The 26,217-nt window shown below is 35.5% G+C and overlaps 1 protein-coding gene across 1 annotated transcript in view; it reads right to left on the bottom strand.

The window, feature by feature from the left end:
* Positions 1 to 26,217, bottom strand: part of LOC150095675 (18S rRNA (guanine-N(7))-methyltransferase) — a 136,094-nt gene that overhangs the window by 102,054 nt on the left and 7,823 nt on the right. Inside the window, exons 2-3 of the mRNA XM_090410109.1 lie at positions 22,396 to 22,472; positions 8,775 to 8,812 (exon numbers count right to left, since the gene is read on the bottom strand). Of these exons, the coding sequence (XP_090266235.1) occupies positions 8,775 to 8,812; positions 22,396 to 22,437 (80 nt within the window). The 5' untranslated portion in view covers positions 22,438 to 22,472. The remainder of the gene's footprint in view (positions 1 to 8,774; positions 8,813 to 22,395; positions 22,473 to 26,217) is intronic.

The raw sequence follows: 26,217 nt of genomic DNA, 5'->3' as shown, positions 1-26,217 counted from the left end.
GGAGAAAAACAATGTTATATTGGTATAGTCCATAATAGTCTACTATAGTAAGTTAAAACTATGTCATGTTACATAAAAAATTTGTATAAAATGTGATTTGGAAGTGCGAATCATACACTAAAGTACAGGTTTTACACAATGTTATGCAAAAAACAGCTGACATGTTAAGACAGAGGATAGTGTGTAATCTCATTATGCAAAAACTGCCAAATTTATTACATGAAATTTTAATTACATTCCACATAAAAGAAAAAAAAAATTAGAAAGGAAAACAAAACAAAGTTAAAATTTGCACCAATAAAGGGATATTAAGCTTAACTGCTGCTTATAGTTCTGGTCTTCAGGATGTCAGGAAGAAGCAATATATTATTATTATTATCATCTAAGACCATGGAAGAAAGTATACCAAAAGTGCCTGGAGTATAGTTCCCATCTAATAAAAAGGAGAATAAAATAATGTGGGAATTACAGAGAAATTTCTCTACTAAGTACTCCAGATTTATGTATGCATTCTTGAAAAAAAGCTAAGAATAATTGGGGAAAGAGGAACTTTCCCCAATTTTTCTCTAGACACCTTGTGTCTAGAGAAAAACTTTTCAAAATGATACAATTCTATAGGATAAATGGAACATTATACAAAACAATACACAATCTATTTAAGTTGCAAATCAGCAGTTACAATTGAAGGTAAGAGAGAAAGATGGCTTGATGTAAAATCAGGTCTAAAACAAGGAAGCACACCATCTCCAATCCTATTCATCATCCATATGGATCACATTATGAAAGAAAGTGACTTTATCTCGGATATTAGAATCTGTGATATCAAACTTGGCTCTTTGCTTTATGATGTTGTAATCCTAAACACATCCAGTGTAAGTTGCAAGGATTCCTTAACTAAATTAAATAACAGTTGTAACAAATTTGGCATGAAAATGAAATTCAGTAATAAAAAGGTCAAAACTCTGAAAACAGGCATATAGAAAATAGGAATATAGAATAATATAGAAATTATATAGAAAATACAGGAATATAGAAAACTGCATTCTCAATGGAGAACCTACAGAACAAGAAAAATATTTCGGCTGTTTAGGCACAGTTTTTAGTGAGGACTCCAAATTCAATATGGAAATAGACAAGAATAAACAAAGCTGGTGTGGTGAAGCCAATGAAATAAATGTATATGGAATAAAAGGGAAATTAGACAAAACACTAAACTAGCAGTATAAAAGACAGTGTTCAAACCAGTTTTAAGTTATGGATCTGAGAGATGGGTTAGAAATAAAGCACCCAATCTAGTTGGTAACTCGTAATATCAAATATCTTACGACAAATAAACCCACGGTTAGTTATTTTTATTACATTGTGTATTGTCTGTTGGGTTTCATGAGCAGTGTGGGCGGATGTGTTGCCCCACAAAAGCAACATGCCTCTGCTCAGTTTCCTGCATTTTTCCTTCAGTACCTCCCTCAATTCTTTTAGAGCTGTTGAATAAACTGCTGCTGTAACAATTTCACCCTTCTTGAGGTACTTCATAAGGATTACACCATCCATATTCCAAAAGACAATGGCAAGAACCTTTCCTGCTGACTTTTGGGTTCAGAATTTCTTTGGCCATGGAGAACCTTTGTGGAGTGGAGAACCACTCCAATGACTGTTGTTTGGTCTCTGGGTCATAGCGATGAAGTTATGTTTCATCAACAGTCACAATACAAGCCAAAAAAATTTGCACCTAATTTCTCAAAATGAAGCAAAATATCTTGAGATAACAGCACACATTCTCACTTTTGGTTGGCATTTAAACATTTGGGGACCCACTTCACTGAAAGTTTCTGCATGTCCAGATGTTGGTGGATAATGATCCCAACTCATTCCCTAGATATCCCCAGTGTCTTTGCAATGTTTTTGGCTAGTATTCATCATCATTAAGGATCATGACATGCACTGGATCAATGTTTTCAGGTGTGCTTGCTGTGGAAGGTCTTCCTGACCTGGGGGCATATGTCATCTCAGAATGCCCAGTTTTAAACATTGTCACCCATCTGGCAACTGTTGAATATGCTGGGGTACAGTCCCCTCAAGTCTCACACAAAGTTTAGTGAATATCAGTTGAGGACTTTTCTTGCAGTACGAAAAACTTGATGACAGCCTGCACTTCTGAGTATTTGAATTTCTACCCAACCTCTGAAATGCCTTCTTATATAGTTCGCCCACCGATTAGAGATCCCTCGACACTTCTGCGCATGTCAGAAAAAGGAGAATCCATTCTGATAATAGGGTAATCAATCCGTCTTCTGGGATCAGTTTGTTTATTATTACAGGTCAGGAAATTTAACTTTTCTTTTACGAACATTGCTGTTTTTAAAGTGTGACTATTTTGCTTGTATAACAGTTGAAAAAATGTACGCAGAGTATTAACAAAATTAAAAAAGATATAGCATAAAACAAAAATGTAACTAAGTTTATTTTTAAGAAAGTTTCCTATAAAATAAAAATAATTATACAGAAAAACAGAAATTTTTTCAAATGAACTTAGATACTCTAAACTTCCAGTTGAGAGAACTGACACACTTTAATGTCCTAAACTGATTAATTATTTATGACTTGTTGTGACTCTTTTAACAAACCCATGCAAAAAAAATGTTATTGTCAAATCCTTTTAATCTTCAGAGTCATCTGAATCGGTGTCCGAATCGCCATCACTTTCACTTAAACTGATCACCAAAGGTTTGCATAATTCTTCGATAATTCCGTCTCTGTCCCAATACATATTTTCCAATGAGGTGACATGAGAGCAATATTTTCCCCAGTTTTGAACTGTAATACTTTCAATTGCCTGTTCTGAAAGCTTAAAAAGTTTCGACATGTCAATATCCCCAGTTACGTTGCAATGGCGAATGAAACTTTTTACTTCTGCCCAAACACACTCAATAGCATTAAATATCGCAATGATATGGTGGTAGTCTCAAAGCAAGAAATCCATGCTCTTTGAGCATCGTGTCGAATTTAAATAGTTTAGTTGTGGGCGAGTTTCTTTTGACCAAATTAAGCAATTCAATTTTTTGCATATCTGGGGAATGAGAAATGTTATTTGCAGAGAGCCAATCCATAAGAAATTGCTTCTTATTAGACCAATTTGGAACTTTTTGTTTAATTTTCGATTTAATTTAATTCGATTTGTTTAATCGAATAGATGAAGCGTTATCAATTATAACAACAGCATTTTTAGGAAGGTTTGGAATCAGTTTTTCTTCTGCCCACTTTTCGAAGATCGTAGAATTCATTTGTCTATGGTAATCTCAAATAGCTGAATTGGCTTTGTATAGTAAGTTTGAATTCGGTAAAAAAAACCCATTTCTCCACCCGTACACAAAATTATTATTCGCTGCAAGGCATTTCCAGTTTGTAGTACTCCACATTCTTCTTTAGACTGCCAACATTTTCCATAAGTTAAATTACTATCAAATCCAAGTTTCATCTAGATACACAATCGGTCTTTTCTCCTCCCTGAAACATCTTATTGCTCTCAAATACTGCATTCTAGATAAAAGAATGTCACTTCGCTCCATGATGAGTTTCCTTTTATTCTGGGACTTTTTAAAACAAAATCTGATTTCATGAAGTCTTTTCCTTAAAGTTTCTCTTTTCCAGAGAAAATTAATTTTTTCTTTAAGCACAGGAATCAATTTCGGAAAAGTTGGCACTCTTTTCTCGACCATGCAAAATTCGTGAATAGTTCTTCTTATAATGTCTACATCAAAATCATTCAAAGCTATGGTTTCGATGGTTTTCTTTCTCTGGTGCTTTTTTTAGGAAATTTAAATTTTAGCTTACCTTCACCTTTTGATTCCCTACGAATTCTTTTAGCAGTCGACCCCGATATGCCCACAATTGTACTTGCACGTTTTATGACTTGAGAAAGGGGAACAAGGAGATGGCCTTCTGATGATTCTTTTTTGCAGAATGTCAGCCCATTATGCAATATGCAATTCTTTTGCAAGAGCTACTGAAACGTTTAACATCAGAACTTGTTGACTGTACTGGATCCATCATACAAATTAATAATAAAAAAATAATGCAAAAAAGTGACAACAAAAATCAAGCTAGTACTAGTACAGCGACAGACAAGAAAGCACGTGATTTCACAAATGGAGGATGTACCAATTCGTACATCCTTCATTTCTTTCTCCCCTTCAGCATGAATCGACTATTCTTGGCAAAATTCCAAGGATAGACCTACAAACGGTGGGCGAACTATATATCATTATTAGACACCTCCAGGGAGTCCAAAGACTCATCGAGGGAGGGCACTTGCTCTACAACTCTGTCTTCGCCACTCAATCCACCAACTGACCGGAACTACACCAACGCCATCTACTGCCTACCCCCCACCACATTATTACAATTTAATGAAGCATGGGAGGGAGGGGTTAAAGGGCTTTAAGTTATGTTCTTTCTTGTGGTTATATCAGTTGTTTAATAATAATAACAATAATATCTAGGTGTTTATCAGAACTCCCCCCCCTCCTCATACATAGGGTAGCAAAAAAACATCACTGTAACTTATATCTGTACACAAACAGTATGAGTAACAAAGGGATTGAATTTGTTGCCACAGTGATGATGTACTGAGGAATTGGCTAAGTATATGGATATTCAATTCAAAAAAAGGTTACACAGTGACCTCAGATTATTGGTATTATACCTACCTCTCAGAAGCAATGTTCTAATTGTATTGAGTATAAAGTAAGGATACACATGGCAGGAGGGTTAGATGGTATCAGATGATTTTTGAGTCAAGTTAGGGTAGAAAGCTATGACTGCAATAACAGAGCTTTTCATACAGCAGTGAGCCATGTGGAAAGCTTTGAAGCTATGTGGTGTGAGGTGGAGTCTAACAAGATCTAATACCTGGCGAGTGTTGCTACAGCCCTAATGGATCACAGTTCGTGATGATGAAATGCATCATTACTAGCTCCTTATGTTTATGGAAATAAACCAAAAGGATAATAAACAATTAATCATCATTAGCAACTTTATTATCAGAGCACTGACTTGGGTAGCAGTAAAATCTAATGAGAAAAATGAAGCAGAATTTAATGAGCTGCTGTGAAATAACTACATTAAGCAACATATGAAAGAAGGAAACCCAAGCTCAAAGAATGTTAGGCCTCATTATAGTGTTGGGGGAGGTTCAGTAATACATGTGACTGTTCTGCATCCAGTTGATAACAGTGATCATGCTGTATTGACCTGGGAACTGACTAAGTGTACGGATATTCCATTCAAAAAAGGTTACATGCTGAACTACAAAGCAGAAAATTATCACCAACTGAGGAAAATACTAAGTTCCCTTCCATGATATCAGTTGCGAGAGATGTATAGGTAGTCAAGGCATGGGAAGCGTTTAAAAATTTCATCAATAACGTGATATCAAAATGTGTCCCTAGAATTTGAAGAATGAGCAGGGCTGGATATGCAGTCTTATTAACCAAGAGATTCTTAAGAAAAAGATGGTGTGGAAGGAATGTCACATGCATAAGATTGATGTCAGTTATGAAAATTGTAAAGCAGAGGCCAGAGGAGCTACAACTATTGTATAGAAAGCTAAGTTTGAGTATGAAAAGGAACTGGTTCTGCAAGCTAAAGACAATCCAAAAGAATTCTAGAAAGTATAAGAGAAAGAATGAACATGAAAGAATAATGCTCCTGAATGCAGATGTATGCAAGTGACAGAAGTAAAACTTGTTCAACCAAGTGCCCACTTTGCTAAAAGCTATCAACCTGGTGACTGCAACACCAGCTCAATGCCATCTCTACATTGCAAGAAACAAATCAGGTGGACAAGGAGTTATTAGAGCTGTTGCATGAAATTAATAAGCATTTGGCATCTGCACTGATGGGATATCAGTGCAGATGCTAAAAAGAGTGTTCAGTCAAAATGCCCGTGACCTGGCCATATTACTTGAGTCTCAGCACAGAGAAGATTCCATAGGAGGAGTGGAAAGAAAGTATGAAAATCCCATTCCATAATGGTGGTGCAGAGATTGATGTGCCTAACTATTGACCTATCGGTATCTCTGAAGTGGTTGTAAAGATTTTGGAAAAGTCGGTAAGAGATTGCATACAGAAATGAGTCGACAGAGAATCTCCAATGAGCAGCACAGGTTTACTAAGGGAACACCATGCTTGAGTAACTTGCTCACATTTTATAATAATGTTACAGTTGAGGCAGACAATCGCAACATTATTATGTTAGAATACACCATAATACTTTTAGACTTTGCCAAAGCTTTTGACAACAGACAAGGTTGTTGCATAAACTGAAGAACATGGAATTGGATTATAAAATATTAGTGTTGATAAGATAAGAGGATGATTGACTGACATATCAAAGAGACATATGGAGGATGTGAGTTAGCAAAATTTAAGGTAACCATTTGTGTACCACAAGGATAAGTAGTGCACTGTTATTCAATCTCGACATTAATGATATAACAGGAGACATACAGCTTTTTTGTTGATAATGCAAAGATAGGCAGGATAATAAGAAATTCAACTGACATGCAATACCTTGGCACAATGATTTGAATAAGCTCGATTGTGTACTCATGAAAACTGTCAGTTCAACATTAGTAAATGTAAAGACAGGAAGTTGGGACAATGGAATATAGATTATGGAGAGAGATTGAGTATTTGTGGACTGCAGATACTAGCAGACAGGAAAAAAGAATATGCCTAAACTTATGAAAGGGACATATGAGATACAAGTAGATGGAATTTTTCATTTTGTGGATAGGACAAGAGAGCATCCATAGAAGTTGAAAATGAATGCAGTGAAGAAAAGGGGGGGGGGGCTAGATTTTTCTCTCAGGGCAGTTGGCTCTTGATTCCGCCACTCTAAAACCTACAATATGGCTTAGATACGTTGACAATGTGTTCGCTATCTGGCCGCATGGGCGACAAACGCTAAACACATTCCTTAGCTACCTGAACAAACAGCATGAACGCATACAATTTACCATCGAAATTGAAAACCAGAGCTCACTCCTGTTCCTAGACACTAGTCACACGTCTTCCCTCAGGCAGTCTATCCTTCACGGTCTACCGAAAACCAACACACATGGGTCAATACATACATGCTAATTCATACCACCACCTATCACAAAAATATGGAGTCATTAACACCCCTAAAAACAGGGCCATAACAATTTGCTCTAACCAGCAAGCCCTGAAGCAAGAACTAAAAATCATCAGCAACACATTCATAAATAATGGCTATAACAAAAATACTATCAATAAAATACTCCATAAAACATCAACAAAAAAAATCTAGATTACAGTAAAACCATAGCCATCTGGCTATGGTTTTACTGTAATTAAATAAATTTTAATGTAATTAATTTACATATTAAAGGGTTATCAGAAAAAATCAACAGAATCCTACACCATTATAACCTCAATGCCACCTTTAAGCCACCTACTAAACTTAAAAACATATTCAACTCCTCTAAGGACCCTCTCCTCCCATTGGCACATCCTGGAGTCTATTGCATCCACTGCACCTGTAACTTACCATACATTGGTGAAACAGGACGTACAGTCCCTATACGTAAGAAAGAACACATAAGACACATTAAATATAACAATTATGGTGAAGCAGGCCTCTCAGATCACGCGCTCAACACCTTACACCAAATCGACTGGAAAAGCACCCGCTCTTTACACCATACAAAAATCTGGTGTAAAAGGAAATTTAAGGAAGCCTGCAAAATTATGATAAACCACGCAAATATCAACAACAATGGCAGCATGAACATTCCAAGAATCTGTATGGCACACATTCAGCCTACCTAATACATAAGTCAGGACTCTAACCAACTTCTAGCTAGTATTAGAAACCTTTCCACACCAACTGGTTGGAATGTACATGTATAATCATATTGTAAATATATGTATATACACACACACACACACACACACACACACACACACACACACACACACACACACACACACACACACACACACACACACACACATAGACTTGTTGTGCCCAATGTAATTCTACAACCAACAAATAATATTAATAATAGGACTCTAGTGTTGATGTATATTCTATTTTTTTTTTTTTTTTCACTAGAGGTCAGGCCAACAATTGTTGTAATGGCTGGTCAGTAACTTTAACAAACCAGATAGATTGTAGTGTAGCTTGTTCTCTGTATATAGTGCATATGCTCCAGAAGATGACTTTGATATAAAGGTCGAAACGCCAAATGTAGAGTTTAGTTAAAGTTACTGACAACTACTGTGTTTTACTCAAACACAGTAGTTGTCTCCATAATTTTCAAAAATGTTCTCTCAGGGCAGTGTATAACTGGAATGGCTTATCTTAGGAGACTGTTAGTGCAGAATGAATTCAAGAAAAGATATAATGTAGCGTGAGTGATGTGTAGCCTCCCTCGATGATTCCCTAATTCCCTGGAGTATTTCATAGTAATAATAATAATAATAATAATAATATATTCAATTCTCGTTATGGTGAACTGTAGGAAGTATTATATAGTAGAAAGTTTGATGCATAGCAAATTTTCTTTAGAATAACACTGATGCTACCAAAAAAAAAAAAAAACTTTTCTGAAGTCTCTTATAGTGAGTACATTCATTATAGTTTTATAATAGTGAAAGTTAACTATATCAAAACTTTATATGAATAAATGCTATTTCCTATTCAAGATGTGTTTCATTCTTCTTAAATGTCCAATCAAGTTACTTACTTTGAAGTGTATTTTCTTGCTTCTTCCTCATTATAAAACTACGGATTAGAAACAGAGAACACATTATTATTCGCATATATAAAACATTTATTAAATATATAAGTGTTATAATATGCCTTTCATTGCTGTCTTAAGAAATTAAGCTATACATTTCTTGTTAGAATTTTAATGCAACAAAAGAAAAATCCATCAAAGCATTAAAACTGCAAATGAAAAATTAATGGAAAAGGATGGTTTGGAAAATTTATTCAAATGTTAATAACAAACAGTTAACCTCTCCAGGAAAAAAAATCTCTTCCATGAAGATGAAAGATAATCAAAATTAAACTGGCATGACCTCTAGTGAAAAAAAAAAAAAATACGGATAAAATTAAAAATTAATTAATTATTTAGAAACTACATTAAAGCTAAATTCCATTTAAGATAACATGAGAGAAACATTCTTTTATATAGTTTTCTTACAGTAACAATAATGTCCTATTTTTAACATGACAATTGCTATATTAGATTTAGGATTCTGGATTATCTACAGTCCTGTTTATAGTTAACTCTTAGGGAGAAAGGTTTTGTGGGTAGAATATGTGCCTTCCATATGCTTGGATGAGTTCATCCAAAGACCCACTCCCTCTGTTGGCCCACCATGGAGTATACCGTATTTATTGCACCTGTAATCTACCATATATAGGGGAAACAGGAAACACAATTCTTATCAGACAAAAGGAACATAAACGACACATTAAATATAATACCTATGGTGAAGCTGGCCTTTCTGATGCCCTGAACACTTTACATAGAATTGACTGGAAAAGCACCAATTGTTTACATCACACTAAAACATGGTATAAATGCAAATTTAAGGAAGCCTGTGAGATTGTTATCAACCATCCCAATCTGAACAATAATGATGGTCTAAAACTCCCAAGCATATGGAAGGCACATATTCTACCCACAGAACTTTTCTCGTTTATAGTTAACCTAAGATTTAACTATAAACAGGACTGCAGATAATCCAGAATCCTAAATCTAATATAACAATTGTCAGGTTAAAAATAAGACATCATTGTTACTATAAGAACACTATCTATATGAAATATGAAAGAATATTTCTCTCATGTTATCTTTAATGGAATTTAGCTTTGATGTAGTTTCTAAATAATTAATTAATTTTTAATTTTATCTGTATTTTTTTTTTCACTAGAGGTCATGCCAGTAGAATAACCGATGATCAAATCATTGTTTCTTTAGCTTACTGTGTGAAATGTAACTCAGCTTGTCCTTGTATATTTGTATATACTCCAGATGATGATCTTAATATGAAGGTCGAAATGTTGTGAAATGAAAATAATTATTTATAACATGGTTGTAAAGTCCATAATTTCTAAAATGAATGCCGATCACCATGCAACACTAAGAAAGGAGAAAAGAAAATTAAACTGGCTTACAGTCTATTGCCAACTTACTCAAGACACTGCTTTTTCACCAGTCCCATCCTAACTATTTAAAAATCCCACATTTCCCAACCTTAGAATATTGCTCTCTGATTTAGGATGGTTTGATAACCCTTATTTCTTTCTCTCTCTCTCTCACACACACACACTGTCTTTCAAATCCATGAAGAGAAATCTCACAGATTTCTACACTGTTTTTTCTGCAGATACTTCCGTGGCATCCATCATTCCTCTATGTCTACAAAACCTACAATAACAGAAGCAGCAGCTGACTAAGATCCAATTATAGTCAATCTGCTAATCCAAACTTGATATTCACACCAATCTTTCATTCCATCTATTTCTGCTTTCTGGAAGAGCCTTCCCAATGAAGTATTCCCCAAAGACTACAACCCTCAGTTAAGAAGAGGAAGTAGCAACTATCCAATATCCATATACAGTTCAAATGCTAATCCACTAAACCTACTACTCCTGCTCATCTTTCATCTATCTCTGCTCTCTGAAACAGCCTTCCCAATGAAGCATTCCTTCAAAAGACTATAATCCTGAGCTAAAAAAAAAAAAGAGCATCAAGAGATCCCCCCCCACACACACACACAACCTTAACCATGCCCATGCACATCAATTTGGTGTAGTTTCAGTAACATAAGTTATACATAAAAACTTTCTAGTCAGTACAGACAGACCAAGGTTACATGAAGATATAGATTAACTAGTAGCATATTGCTAATCCTAATTAGTTTACAGTGTGCTCTATGGTCCATTTTTATGAGTTGTGAATTGAAAACTCAAGTTCCTTTGGGGTAAAAACATTATTAATATTATTATTGCATGACACCTCCAGGGAGTCCAAAGACTCATCGAGGGAGGGCACCTACTCTACAACTTTCTATCTCCACCCCTCAATCCGCCAACTACTACAGCAAACCTCATCATCTACACCAATGCCATCTACTGTCCAACACCACCACTAGGATTTTCACAGACAATCAAACCCGCAGCCTTTTGGCTTGAGAGCAGATACACTAACCACTCGGCCAACCAGGTTGGCTAATTAAAACTAATTAAAAATTAATTAATCTTTGCAAAAAATGCAAGTAACCTAAGAAATGACTGAAGTATACAGGAGTCCTTTATGACTAAAACTATAGTTGTCTTTATTATGCTGTTCTAGCTTCACAGAAGTTATCACAAAGTCATATAAGCACAGTAAACAACATGAGGCAGGTACAATGAATTGGAGGTAAAAAGAAAGTTGACAGAAAGTACTATAAAGAACCAAACATCATACAGTGACATGAATGAAAATGGGGATATTCTGAATGTCTAAAGACTGTACAGAAATTACTTTACAAAATTACAAGCAATAGATTTAAAACAAAAAATAGAAGGAATGCAATCATGGATACATAGTGGAGAGTGAAATATCATCAAATTCTCAATATGTACCATCAAGAAGCAGGTATACAGGATACCATGATGGTGCCACATGAAAATTTACATTATTACTTATTTCCTATCAATGATTTTTTCTTTAATTAGTCTTTTTTGAAGTGTATGCCTTGCACCCCAAAAAGTATTAAAAGACTGTACAAGTAAAGAATCACAATAATATAACTGGCTCTCTTCAGAACTCCATCTTCCTGTACTGCTTATATCAAAGCCTGGAAATAATGCAAAAAACTGTGATCACAATAAAAACCAATTTCAAAAGAACTAAAATCAGGAAAGTTGCATCTTGTCGAAAGTGCAGTCATGCCTTCTGATCTCCTTACAAAGCTACAGGCCATAACTTCTGCCCAACATAGCTCCCACCTCTATTACCACTCAGATAGTTTTATTGCATCATCACCCACAGAAAAGCCTAGCCTCTTCACAAATTCTTGAACAATTGATTCACTTGGCAAATGTCTCAACCATTCCAAACACTCAAAACTCAATATCCCCTTGGTTCTTTTTCTTTCACCAGAAAAAATATTAGAGGAATCTTGTCCAAACTGGATAACAAAAGGAGACTTTTGTTATCCAATACAAACCTACAGGTTTGTACTCAACAGTTGACTTCAATTCTATGTGCCTTTTTAAACTCTCTTATTCCAGTGGCAGAAATTAAGCCGTGTACAACTATTCCTAAGAAGGGTGATCTAATCCATAAACTACAACATATGGGAATGGATATAGGGTTGGTGAGATGGATAGGTGGGTGGTTGATGGAGAGATATCAGAGAGTAGTTTACTCAGGAGTAGAGTCCAAAAGACGGCCTGTGACTAGTGGTGTGCTGCAGGGTTCTGTTCTTGGACCACTGCTGTTTAATTTGTTCATTAACGATATAGGGAAGGATCTAAGAGGAACAGTTCATTTGTTTGCTGATGATGCAAAGTTGGGTAGGGCAATAGTGAATGCAGAAGATGTCAAAATTTTGCAGGACGACTTGGATAGATTGGAGTTCTGGGCTAAGGAGAATGGATGTCAATTTAATGTGACAAAATGTAAGGTTATGCATTTTGGGGTGAAAAGATTAGCAGCAGTATACCACATTGGTTGAACTGTACTCCAAGAGATTGATGAGGCCAGGGACTTGGGAGTGTTGGTGGATAGGGAGATGAAGTTTAGGGGGCACATTGCAAAAGTGGCTAAATCAGCTCATCAACTCACTTGGTTGTTGAAAAATACTTTGACGAGCAGAGACAAGCAAGTTATTGTACCTCTGTACTGAGCCTTGATAAGACCTCACCTCGACTACTGTGCCCAGATTTGGTCACCTAGGTTCCTTCTTGATGGGGAGGAGGTGGAGATGATCCAGAGGCGAGTGACCAAGATGATAGCAGGTCTATGGAATGAACCTTATGAGAATAGGTTGAAGATTTGTGGGTTGCAGAAATTAGTTGATAGGCAGAAAAGGGGAGATATGATTGAGACATTCAAATTGCTAAAGGGTTTCTATAGGATTAATTCAGAGGATATTTTTGAGATCAGGACTGGTGGTGGGAGAACTAGGGAACACCTATGGAAGCTGGAAAAGAGTGTGGTTAGCAAGGATGTTAGAGCTGGGTTCTTTACTTTTAAAGTGGTAAACGAGTTGGATAAGCTGCCAGAGTCTGTTGTGGGTGCTATGACGGTGAGTGAGTTCAAGTATGATAGATACTGTGAGAATGTTGTATAGTTGTGTGGACATGATGTTTAGAGCCTCCCTCGATGAGTCTAAGGACTCCCTGGAGTCACCCGTAATAATAATAATAATAAAACTACTACCCAATTCTTTTGACTAAATTGACTCTGAAATAATGGAAAGAACCATCACTCTCTGTGTTATCTTGAAGATATGTAAGGTAGCATAAGAGCTGAGCAGTTGCTCATGATATCTCCAAGGTTTCTGACTGGGTTTAGTACAAATGTATATTAAACAAGAATATTTCTGATTAGATGGATGGGTCTTATGTTCAAACTATGCAACTAATGCTGGAGTTCTACAAAACTGTTCTAGCACTCATTCTCTTCCATCTATACATGAACAATCTACTTCAACTGACTGCTAATCCAATAGTTTTGCTGATGAGACCACTACACTCTTCCTCCTCATTTGACAAATCATACATCACACAAGTTATGATAACTTCTACAACATCAGCTTCTACTATCCCAAATTAATATCTCCAAGCTATTCTTCAATATGGTTCAGATAACCTTGTCAATTTTAATGCTAACAAAACACAATTCTTTCTTATTTCACACAAAAAAGAGCAATTTTCTTCAAGTCTTCTAACCAAACAATCTTAAATGAGATTTCAATTCTTGGGATTATTTTATTGGATTATTCAAATCTCTCAGCATACATATATTACAATTTCTATTTTGTTCTGATAATACTGTTCTTACAACTGGGATGGTATCTCTTAGAGCATCCTAAAATTTTTGACTCATTATAGGTTGATTAATGAACTATATCAGTTTCTGCTGTCTGCATCTTCCACAGTCAATTTACCTAAAATGGTATCAATAATTCCTCTACCCTCTATCAAATGAAATGTGTGCAGTGGCTATTCAAATACTCCTTCACAGTCAATTCCAAACCCCAGAACAATTTCTCCTCTTCAGTCATTCCTTCCACTGCTAACTAGAGCCACTTTTCATCTTATGTTTCCCAAGAATTAATCCACAGCTGTTCAAATCATTGGAAATCAGTTCCTTCTTGTCCATCCAATACTAATGTACTATAGGCTGACCAACCTCTCTCTTGTATGAGATTATCATTAAAAAACTAATTTACATGTGACTACTAATGATGATATATAGCGAATCCAAAAAAAAAAAAAAGTGAGTCATATTCATGCCATCTAACTATAAACTCAATCTATAAATGTCAGCCAGTACTCATACTTTGCTAGCAAGAACTGAAGATTAAAAGGATATAAAAAGATAACTAAAAAAAAGTATTTACCTATATCATTACATCATAGCATGATGTGTTCTTTCTTAGAGATGGTAGTTGTTGCTATCTACTTTCACCAAAATAGGCAACTTCATTTTTAGCCATTCCTTAGAAATCTTCATGTCCATCTTCTTTTCCACTCCAAGAGTTCTAATTCATTTATATAAATGCACATCCAAGTCTTTTATTTTGATAATTTAGCCAGTTATACTTCACACAAAAATAATTTTCTTTGATCAACAGCAAAGCAACTAAAGCAGTCATTTATGTCAGGCATTCCTTGCTGTTCGACATGGATACCATCATGAACAAAAACAGCCTTTGACAAGCTTCTGTAATTCTTCAGGTCTTGGACTGACCTGCACCTCCAATCTTTCCTGGCACAACCACATTTCAACTATAGCTTCAGCAGCTGCCAAAAAATTTGGTGTACTTTTTTGCACAGACACTACTTCACACCTTCACAGCTAACTTTATGCAAATCCAAAGAGATGTAACTGTGATCCTAAAGCAGTCTGTCAGGAAAGAGCACACAAGAAGTTCTGTTTGTCCGTCATACGGACAAACAGAACTTCTTGTGTGCAGTAATTAACCAAAGTATTTAATAAAAGCTGTTCACGACACATATCTCACTGAACTATACACATAGAATTGAAGAGGATCGGCATTGGCAGTCGCATGCCTATACGGAAACCATTGATTTTCATGGTGTGTGGAACGTTCTGTTGGTACAAAACAGGTCCCCACACCATGAAATCAGTGGTTTCTGTATAGGCATGTGATTACCAATGCATTTTATCTCAAAGTCACTTTCTCATAATTTAGAAATTTTTAAACCCTTATTGTGCAAAAAGATTCATAATTCTAAAGTATGATTATTGCTTCTGTACATTAGAATTCATATTGGTTTTTAACCACATATGATTGACACTTAGTATGTACTCAATAAGAAATGAATATATATGTTTAAAAAAAGTGTTTGAGATAAAATACATTCATCAAATTATCAGAAGTGTAATATTTCAAATGTTTTTTTATTCTAATTCACAATGTTTAGTGTACAGTGATGTCTGTTGTTCACTGTAAAGATATTCTCCTTTTACTAATGGCAATATGGCAGCTATCCTAACTTCTTACTTGCTGCTCAACTGAACAAGTGCACATGCTCACCAAGGAAAATGATGGGAAATCAACAACTGAAAGAGAGAAGAAAACATTAGGCACCAAGGTAGAGAAAAAATAAGAAGTTTGAAAACAAAGACTAGAGAAGTTTGTTTTAGGAAGCTTTCATAAAACTCATCATCATCATCATCAAATTCCTGCCATGTACCCTCAAGGGGTGTACAGGATATGATAGTACTAAATGAAAAAAAAAAAAAATTACATCATTATTAATTTCCTATCTACAATTTTCCTCCAAATCAGCCTGTTACTTGTCATCACTCCAACATTATCAGATCTTATATTTCTATCGTCTAAGGCACTTTGTACCGTATCAGTCCACCTATATCTTGGTCTTCCTCTGGGTCGTTTTCCTGCCAACCTGGCAGAGAACACTTGTTTTGCTAATCTTTCCTCGCCCATTCAGTTTAAGTGACCATACCACCTGAGATTAGCTCTGCTAACGCATTCCTGGATGCTGACAATGCCAAGTTCTTTCCTAATATCCTCGTTTTTAATATGATACTGCCATTGATGCCATCTGTTCATGCCTATAATCTTTCTCAGGACTCTCATATCTGTGGTCTCTAGTCTTTGGTCAAGTGTTTTACTTCTGACCCAGCTCTCGGATCCATAAGTTAAAACTGGTTTGAACACTGTCTTGTATACAGCTAATTTAGTGTTCCGACTAATTTCTCTCTTATTCCATATGAATTTATTCAATTGACTTCCCACCATACCAGCTATGCTTATTCTGTGGTCTATTTCTATATTTAATTTACCATCTTCACTAAAAATCGTGCCTAAATAGCTGAAATGTTTTACTTGTTCCACAGGTTCTACATTCACAACACAGTTGACATTTTCAATGATTCTGCCTATTTTCATTGTCTTTGTCTTTTTATTGCTGACCTTCATACCATATCTATTACAACAGCTGTTCAATTTAGTCAGAGAATCTTGCAGACTTGTAGCAGATTTATTTAGAAGTATAACATCATCTGCATAAAGCAAAGAGCTGACATTAACATCTCCAATTTTGATATCATGTTTAATACCACTTTCCTTCATAATGTGATCCATATAGATAATGAATAACAGAGGGGATAATGTACATCCTTGTCTCACACCAGATTTAACATTAAACCATCTTCCTGTACTTCCTTCAATTCTAACTGCTGACTTACAACTCAAATAAAGACTAAGTATTGCTTGATATAATGCCCCATTGACACCATATAACTGCAGCGTATTGAATAGCTTCTCTCTTGGCACCTTGTCATATGCCTTTTCCAAATCGACAAAACTTAAATACAGATCTTTGTTATATTCCCATGCTTTCTCGACTATTTGTCGTAAAGTGAAGATCTGATCCTGACAGCCTCTATTTGGCCTGAATCCAGCTTGTTCTTCACCAAGCTTTTCTTCCACAATTCTTCTCAACCGTTTCTCAAGTATACTTGCATAGATCTTGCCAGGAACACTCAGTAGGGAAATACCTCTGTAATTCTCACATTCAGTTTATTTCCCTTTTTATATATGGGTACTATGAGAGCTCTACTCCAATCATCGGGAATTCGTCCCTCTGTCCAGGCTTTCTGAACTATGCAGTGCAGCCACTGTAAGACTCTTATACCACCATACTTCAGCATTTCTGGTCGAATATCATCTACTCCTGCTGCCTTTCCACTTTTCAAGCCTTTGATGGCTTTTTCTACTTCAAGCATGGATATGTATTCCTGACCGCATGCCTGGTCAATGTCTTTTACCACTGTGCTGACATCACTGCTTTTTTCATTTAGCAGTTTTTCAAAGTAATTACTCCATACTTCAAGGATATCTTTTTCTCCCGTTTTCATGTCACCTTTATCATCTCTAATTCCTTTTATAGCACTCTTTCCTCCATTCTTAAGCTTCTTCAACAACCTCCAGAATATTTTGCCACCTTCTTGATATTTATTTTCTATATTCTTGCCAAAGTCCTCCCATGACTTTTGTTTAGCTAGTTTTACACAGTGTTTAGCATTCTTGCATTTGTCTCTATATTCTCTAAGAGCACAAGCTGACTTATTTGACAGGAACTTTTGGTATGCTTTCTTCTTTTCCTTCACTGCCTCTTTAACTTCCTGTGTCCACCAGGGAGTTCTGATTTTTTTATCCTTACAGACAACTTCACCACATGCCTCTCTGGCTGAATCAATCAATGTTTTCTTCAGAGTTTGCCACTGAATCTCCAAGGTTTGATTCCTGTTCTCAATAAAACTTGACAGTCATAATGTGTTAAATAGGTAATTCCAAAAAAGGAATATTTGCAAAGTGAATCCTATCACTGACAAATTGATACTACTGTCAACAAATGTATAGCAACAGGAGCAGATATTAAATAGATGCTCCATTTCAATGCTCAAAGAAATGCAAAAAATGATGCTTCCTTTTCTGTCTTGAGGGCACAAGTGATATTGATCAATTATTTTCTCAGAAACAAGTGATGGAATTAGACAAACCTGAAACTATAAAGTGACATTAATGAAGAGCTCTTTGATAAAATTTTGTTGCAAAAGAATCTATTTTTCTCTAGTAAAGAATGTGATTTGTTTTTCTTATATTTAAATTGCCCAAAGTAAGACAATATTTATATTCAGTGAGGATGAATTGAACAATATATGCTAAAAAAGAAAAAACTAGATAGTCCCATGGTAGTTAAGGAGAAAATAGAAGTTTTAGATTCGAGAAAAGGCCTGATAAAGAACTGACTCGATGAACATTTGTTTTTGAAAGCACTTGTGTGAAAAAACAAAATGCTCAGTCTAGTAGGCTGATTACGTACAGCAATCCCTCGATTAATGTTCCTAATGCATTCTTTAAAACAGGTGCATTAATCGAAAACGCACTAATCGAATATAATAATGGGAAAATGTATAATTGATTCCTCGGATTTCTTTTTCATCATCATCAAATTCTTGCCATGTACCCACAAGGGGTGTACAGGATATGATAGTACTACATGAAAAAATTATATCTTTCTTTTTTGACCCTTAATTTTTTTTATAAAAGAATAAGAGTATGTCTCAAGGCCTAGTTAAAGGAAAACCATGAAGCTGAAAGACAATAAAACATATTCAGAATATAAATTTATTATTCTGCTTCTTAACAAAGAATTGAGCTAACGTAGTTTGGCAGGCATTGTTTTCTTTTTTTCATACAACTGACGGTATGGCCCTATTGCCTCTTCTGCAAATTTTACAGGTTCTTTCTTCACCAAGGTCAGTCTCCAAGCATTGCTGCTTAAAAATTTCAATTGTACGAAAACTATTTTCAAATTGTTTCTGTGAAAACTCTTTGGGCTTGTCAGTGATTAAATTTTCTTCATATTCTTCAGGATCTTCCTGCTGTGCATCTAAATTTAGCAGGTTGGAATCACTCAACTTCTCAGAATGAGATTTAATTAACTTACATTCATTAGAAAAGACTAAAATCATTTGCACAATGTGGAAGAATGTGCTTCCAAATGGATCGCATATTACTAGCAGTAATATCATTCCACTTTGCGACTTTATAACCAGGCTGAGATTTCTCTGATTTGGCTAGAAAAGTCTTGGAAGGCATTCGCTTCAAACAAAGGCCTGTTTCATCGACATTAAATATTTGTTGATCACAATAGTCCCCTTCTTACACAATTTTCTTCAAAATCTCTGGATATCTCCTTATCTGCAAATCGCAGCTTTGCCTGTGATTAGAACATCATGTAGGCTATTTCTCTTTTTGAAACGCTCAAATCACCCAGCACTAACGTGGAATTCTTCTTCTTTTCCATCATTGATAGCCCTTTCTTTCCAGGTTACAAAGAGACAATGCTTTTGATTTAATAAGGCCAGTGTTTAGCGAGATCCGTTTTTGGTTACAATTTTCGATCCATGTAAAAAGAAGTCTCTCTATTTCAATCATTATAATACTTTGATTTTCAGTGCATGCATGATTAACTTCAAGCAGCCTTACCTTTCTCTTTGTATTCAGCAGTTGATTCACCCATTTTTGTGTTCTTGTCCTATCTTTTCTCTGGACTCAACTTGTTCATTTTTCTTTATTATTTCAAGTTTTTCTTCCAATCAGATTACTTTTCGAATCATTTTCACACTTCTGTTTTTTGCTCACTAATTCTTTTAGTGAGGTTAGGAAAATAATTTAAAATAAAAAGGTTCGGAAAACAATTGCATGAGATATGATCAGCAAAATGCTATGTAAAGCAGATGACATAAATTTTGGCGGTAAATTTGGAACACAGCACTATTTCCATATGCTGTGTTCCAAATTTACCGCCAAAATTTATGTCATCTGCTTTACATAGCATTTTGCTGATCATATCTCATGCAATTGTTTTCCGAACCTTTTTATTTTAAATTATTTTCCTAACCTCACTAAAAGAATTAGTGAGCAAAAAACAGAAGTGTGAAAATGATTCGAAAAGTAATCTGATTGGAAGAAAAACTTGAAATATGCTAAAAAATAACTCTGTAAAATGTTTCAAATCGGTAACTAAATTGTTTTCATCCTGGTGAGTGATTTTTTAAAATAGTTAGCCATAAAAAATGTATAGATCGAAAATTTTTTAAATCTGTAACATTTATTTTAAAGATGTATATAGCCACACTAATAATTTTAAAGGTGCACTAATCGAATTTGGGTATCGAAAATGACAAACTAATCAAGGGATTGCTGTACATGTAAAACAAACTAATAATAAAATTACTCGGCGAGTAAATTAATTCATTCTCTGAAGATAAAGGAGATCTTAAAAAGTATAGTTTTATATAGAAGGCATAAGATCCAATTAGTTTTACAGTTATAGTTTGCCCACCGTTTGTAGGTCCCTGCTTCGCATCTTTCCAAGAATAGTCGATTCATGCTGAAGGGGAGAAAGAAATGAAGGACGTCCGAATTGGTCGCCAACATGTGAAATCACGTGCTTTATAGGTAAAATTTTCCAACTGTTATACAAGCAACATAGTTAACTACAATAATCATAAAAGTTAATTTTCCGACCGGTAATAATAAACAACTCATCCCACAATATGGACTGATTACCCTATTATGAATGGATTCTCCTTTTTCTGAGATGCGCAGAAGTGTCAAAGGATCTCTAATCGGTGGGCAAACTATATGAATATTTACCTTGTATAGTTGTAGAGTTGTGTTTAGTTTCATTAAATATATACTTTGTTTAATTTGGTTTTGAATCATTCATTTCCTGGATTCTAAAAATAATTGAGTTTAAAAGTCATTGCACCAATCAGATAACAACTCTTGTAAGTTTCCTTAACACTAAGTGTGAACACAGTTTGGTGCATCTGAAATGATGTTTTGTGTATCATCTGAAATGACACACAAAACATAGACAAACAAACAATAAATAATTCTGATTAAGATTTTGGTTAGGCTGCAAGAACTTCATAGCATTTTTTGAAGAGTCTCTAAAATATGAAAGCAAACGTGTGAAGAATTTTTGTGTTGTTCCAAAGCAGACATTCCATGTTCTGCAAAACCAGATTTCTCAGCTTGGAGAAAACAGATGGAATCCATATTATTATTATTAGTCACCTCCAGGGAGTGCAAGACTCATTGAGGGAGGACACCTACTCTACAACTCGGTCTCCACCCCTCATAGTCCACCAACTGATCACAACTACACCGTCATCTACTGCCAACCACTACCACTAATATTTCCACAGACAATCACAAACATCCACGCCCACAGTGGGATTCGAACCCGCAGCCTTTTGGCTGGAGAGCAGATACGTTAACCACTCGGCCAGCTAGGCTGGCAATATTTTATGACTGTCGGATGTCTATGGTACAACTAGTCTGAACAAGGAATCTGGTATGCTCCTCAGTGAGGTAATTTGTCTTCAGTGGAAGGCACGATCGAGAAAATCATGTTTACTGGCTTGAAGGTATTTTTTAATTCCAGACAACCAAATTAACGAGATTCGATTAGAATTCCAAATTTCTGAGATTCAATCAGAAATGCCTTTTATATAAAACATGGAAATTCTCTTGGTATCAGATGATGGGCTATTAGTAAGAGAACAAATGTCCAAGATGTGTTGCAATTTGGATGGAAAATATCCTCAGAATCATGTCTTTTATAGACTGTAATTCTAGTCTGAGTGTCCTTAGAAAAACATATAACATGTGCCATATAGCATTCTAGAGAACGTAACCAGTGAATGTCTACTTCTTGTAAACAGAAAAGCTGAGAGCTATCCACTTCCCTCTTTACCAGTGAGACCAAAACAACAGATTCCATTATTTTCTTTTTTAAGGAAATCTATTCTAGAGAAAATGTTAATTTTATCTTTAAATTCTTCCAAGTGTTCCATAAAATAATCTGATAAAAGTGGTGACAAGGGAGAGTGCATAACACAACCTTCTGCCTGCTTATATAAATTGTTTTGGTGATATTTTTCTGACTATCTCCAAAATAAATAATAAAACAATTTTTTTTCTTTGCAGAATTTGATCTAAAAAGTGAGTGTTTAATTTATTAAATGTCTGATTTTAACAGAAAATTTATAAAGCACTTACTATTTCTGGGGGTGCCTTATGTTCTGGACGATGGCCTGACATGGTTCTTATTTCAAGCAAATTAGTATAGATACCTCCTACAAAGAAAACCATATTAAATATAATTACTGCTTAAATTAATAAATACCACAGTTAATTCTTTTAAATAGCCCTAACAATTCATCAAATTATTTTTGTGCAGAGCTCAGGTGCATTTAACTAATCCCATGTGTGATCAGCTTTTACCCAACAGACAACCTACAATTTAAAACTAGGCAAATCTAAATACCTGCAACTACAAGGGTTGTTCAATAAGTACGTGCAGAAATGAAGAAAACATTTTTTATTTTTCAACATAGTCTCCTTTGAGGTCTATACACTTAGTCCAACGATGCTAGAGTTTTTTGATCCCATCCATATAGTATGATTTGTCCAACTCTTCAAAATAGGCAATCGTTTTGGCAATCACCTCATCGTTTGATGAAAATCTCTTCCTTGCCAGCCATTTTTTCATGTTTGGAAACAGATAGTAGTCCGAGGGAGCCAAATCTGGAGAGTAGGGAGGGGGATGCGAAAAGACTTCATAGAGTAAATCTAACAATTTTGCAACAGTTCACACGTTGACACTTTTGATCCCCAGTGTGAGCAAATGCGGCACCCATCTTGTGGATAGTTTTCTCATATGTAAATGTTCATGTAAAATATAATGTATGCGGTCATTTCAGATGCCCACAACCTTAGCAATTTCAGGCACCTTCACTCTTCTATCATCCGTCACCATATCATGGATTTTTTTCAATAATTTCTGGAGTAGTGACCTCAACAGGGCATCCAGAACATTCAGCATCACTTGTGCTCATATGGCCACTTCGAAAGTTACTAAACCACTTATAAACTGTTCTAATCGAAGGTGCAGACTCACCATAATGTTTATCAAGCTTAGCTTTGGTTCCCTGAGCCGTTTTGCCTTTCAAAAAGTAATGTTTAATCAATTACACGAAATTCTTTCTCACCCATTTTTGACAAATCACAGTACTTGATCAATTCAAATGAACACCAAACACAGAGTAATAGATCTATCTGACTGAAACTTAGTGTGTGATCCTCCAACAATTGCCAGCAACTAAAAATAACCTTGATACATACTTAGACTTTGCACTGACTTATCGAACAGCCCTTGTAAATATTCAGACATCCCAGAGAGACTAAAAATTCATCATGAGAGCAACCATTGTTCACTTTATTTTTTTTAAGCAATTTCAGCCCACAATAAATTAGGTGGTCTCACAACAGATGATAAACATCATCTACCATCTGAAAATTATTTTTATTATTATTAGGAGCTACTCCATGGACTCATGGAGAGGAGGCCCTAAACATCATGGCAAGCACTACCTAACATTTATGCATATCCATCATACTTTGCTTTGAAATCATTCACAGTCATAGCACCCATAACAAACACTAGCATCCTATTCCACTCATTTACCACTCTCCAAGCAAAAAAAAATTCAGTCTTGACACCCTTGCTAACCACGCTCTTGCTTAATTTCCAAGGATGGCCCCCAGTTCTACCACCACCAGACCTCTTCTGAAAATTTTCCTCTGTATTAATCTTGTAAAAACCTTACAGTAATTTTTATCCCTTAATCATATCACCCCTTTCCCACCTGTCAACCAATTTCTGTAACCTACAAATCTTCACCCTGTCCTCATAAGGTTCATTCCACAGACCTACTACCATCCTTGTCACTCACCTCCGGGGAATATCCTTCTCATTCCCAAGAAACTCGGGTGACCAGATGTGTGCACAGTAGTCAAGATGGGATCTAACAAAGGCTCTATAGAGATGTTGAAAATTTTTTTTCACTAGGTTAGACAATCATAAATTTAGTTTAATCCTTTATCCCAGTGAGAGCAAACAAAGTTTGCGCCTGAAAATATCTTCAGGACTGAATATAGTGTTGTTACTATCTTACCTGGGTAAGTAGTACAACACCAGGCAACTCGTAGCAAAGGTGAAGCAAGCTTTCCTATCCCAGTATCTCTCATAATGCAAAACACATCTCCTTGTGGATATGTATACTGTTATGCATATTCCCTTAATATCCAATATTCCCTTAGCATCCCAAAATGCAATGCACATATCCTTATGGATATGTATAATGCTATGCATTATGGGAAGGACCACCACCCAGACCGGTTTCGACCTTTATTGAGGTCTCATCAGTGGGAGCCAGACCGAGAAGTGATACCAAGGATGAAGTAATGCAGAAGTCATATTTACATATACAAGTAGCCAAAAGATGTCCCATCTTATTAGTCGTGAAGTAAATTCACACATAAACTTTGTTTGCTTACACTTAGATAAAGGATGAAACCAAGATTATAATTTCTTGGCATCTTTATAGTATAACCAAGTGAAAAAACTTTCAACATCTATCTCTAATCCAGAGTATTTTAGTAATAAGGTGCGACACTTTTTGGCTACTTGTATATGGAAATATGACTTCTGCATTATTCAACCTTGGTATCACTTCTGGGTCTTGCTCCCATTAATGAGACTTCAATAAAGGCCGAAACCAGACTGGGTAGTTGCCCTTCCCATAATGCACAGCATTAAGGATGTCTGTAAGGATATGTGCATTGCATTACAGGATACCAAGGCAACCAATGTAGTCATTAAACTCTATATACAAGTAGTCCAGTCATGAAGTGACTTCACACACAAACTTTGTTTGCTTACACTTGTATGAAGGATGAGAATATCATTTCTTGAATATAAAGAACCAAGAATATAATTTCATTGCATCTTTAATTTATAGTATAACCAAGTTAAAAATCTTTAAACAAATAAGGTTACCAATGAGTGAGACAAAAGGAATGGATACACCATGACACTTTTGGATTTTGCTAAAGCTGTTGACAGAATACAGCATGGAAGAATTGCATCAATTGGAGAATATGGGATTGGATTATAAAATACTGACATGAATAAGAGGATAGTTCACAGACAGATAAAAAGTGCTATATGGGGGGATGTGAAACCAGTGGAGGTATCACAAGGATCAGCCCTTGGTCTGCTATTATTCAATCTCTACATTAATGACATTAGGAAAGATTGGACAGGTGACATACAGCTATCTGCTGATGATGCAAAGATAGATAAGGAGGAATGTGGCTGGTGTGCAGTACTTGCAGAATGATTTGAATATGCTAGAATTTTGGGCATGGAAAAATGGAGAATTTGGATGTCAGTAAATGTAAAGCCAGGCACTCTGGCATGATTAAATATCCAATGTCATATTATATTGGTGGGATTATGCTAGAAGAAACTGATCAGCTAAGGATCTTGGAGTGTTAGTAGATAGGAAGCTGAAGTTCAGTGTGTTGTAGCAAAGATTCCTAATACAACTCAAAAGATAACTGCAATACTGAAACGAACTGTGATATGCAAAGATGAGGATATCATTTTGCTTCTTTACAAAGACTTGATAAGACCTCACTTGGACTATTTTGCAATAGAAACCAGACCTGGTATCTTGTGATTCTGATACAGTGGAGAGAGAGCAAAGGAGAGTGTTAAAAATTATATCAGGATTATGGAATACTGATTATAAAGACAGATTGAGAATTTGTAGACACTAGCAAACATGAGAAAGAGGGGTGATATAATTGAGACTTAGAAACTTCTGAAAGGGTTATACAGGATTTCAGCTGATGGAATTTTTTGTTTTATGGAGGGTGGGAGAAAAGACAAGAGAGCATCCTTGGAAGCTAAGAATGAATGTCACTAAGAAGGGGGATGAGATCTAGATTTTTCTCTCATAGAGTGGTGTGTGA

The sequence above is a fragment of the Typopeltis vanoorti genome, chromosome 20 (assembly GCF_054136105.1).
Source record: "Typopeltis vanoorti isolate ZY-2024b chromosome 20, IOZ_Tvanoo_1.0, whole genome shotgun sequence".
Lineage (NCBI taxonomy): Eukaryota > Metazoa > Arthropoda > Arachnida > Uropygi > Thelyphonidae > Typopeltis > Typopeltis vanoorti.
This window is presented reverse-complemented; position numbering and strand designations above follow the sequence as displayed.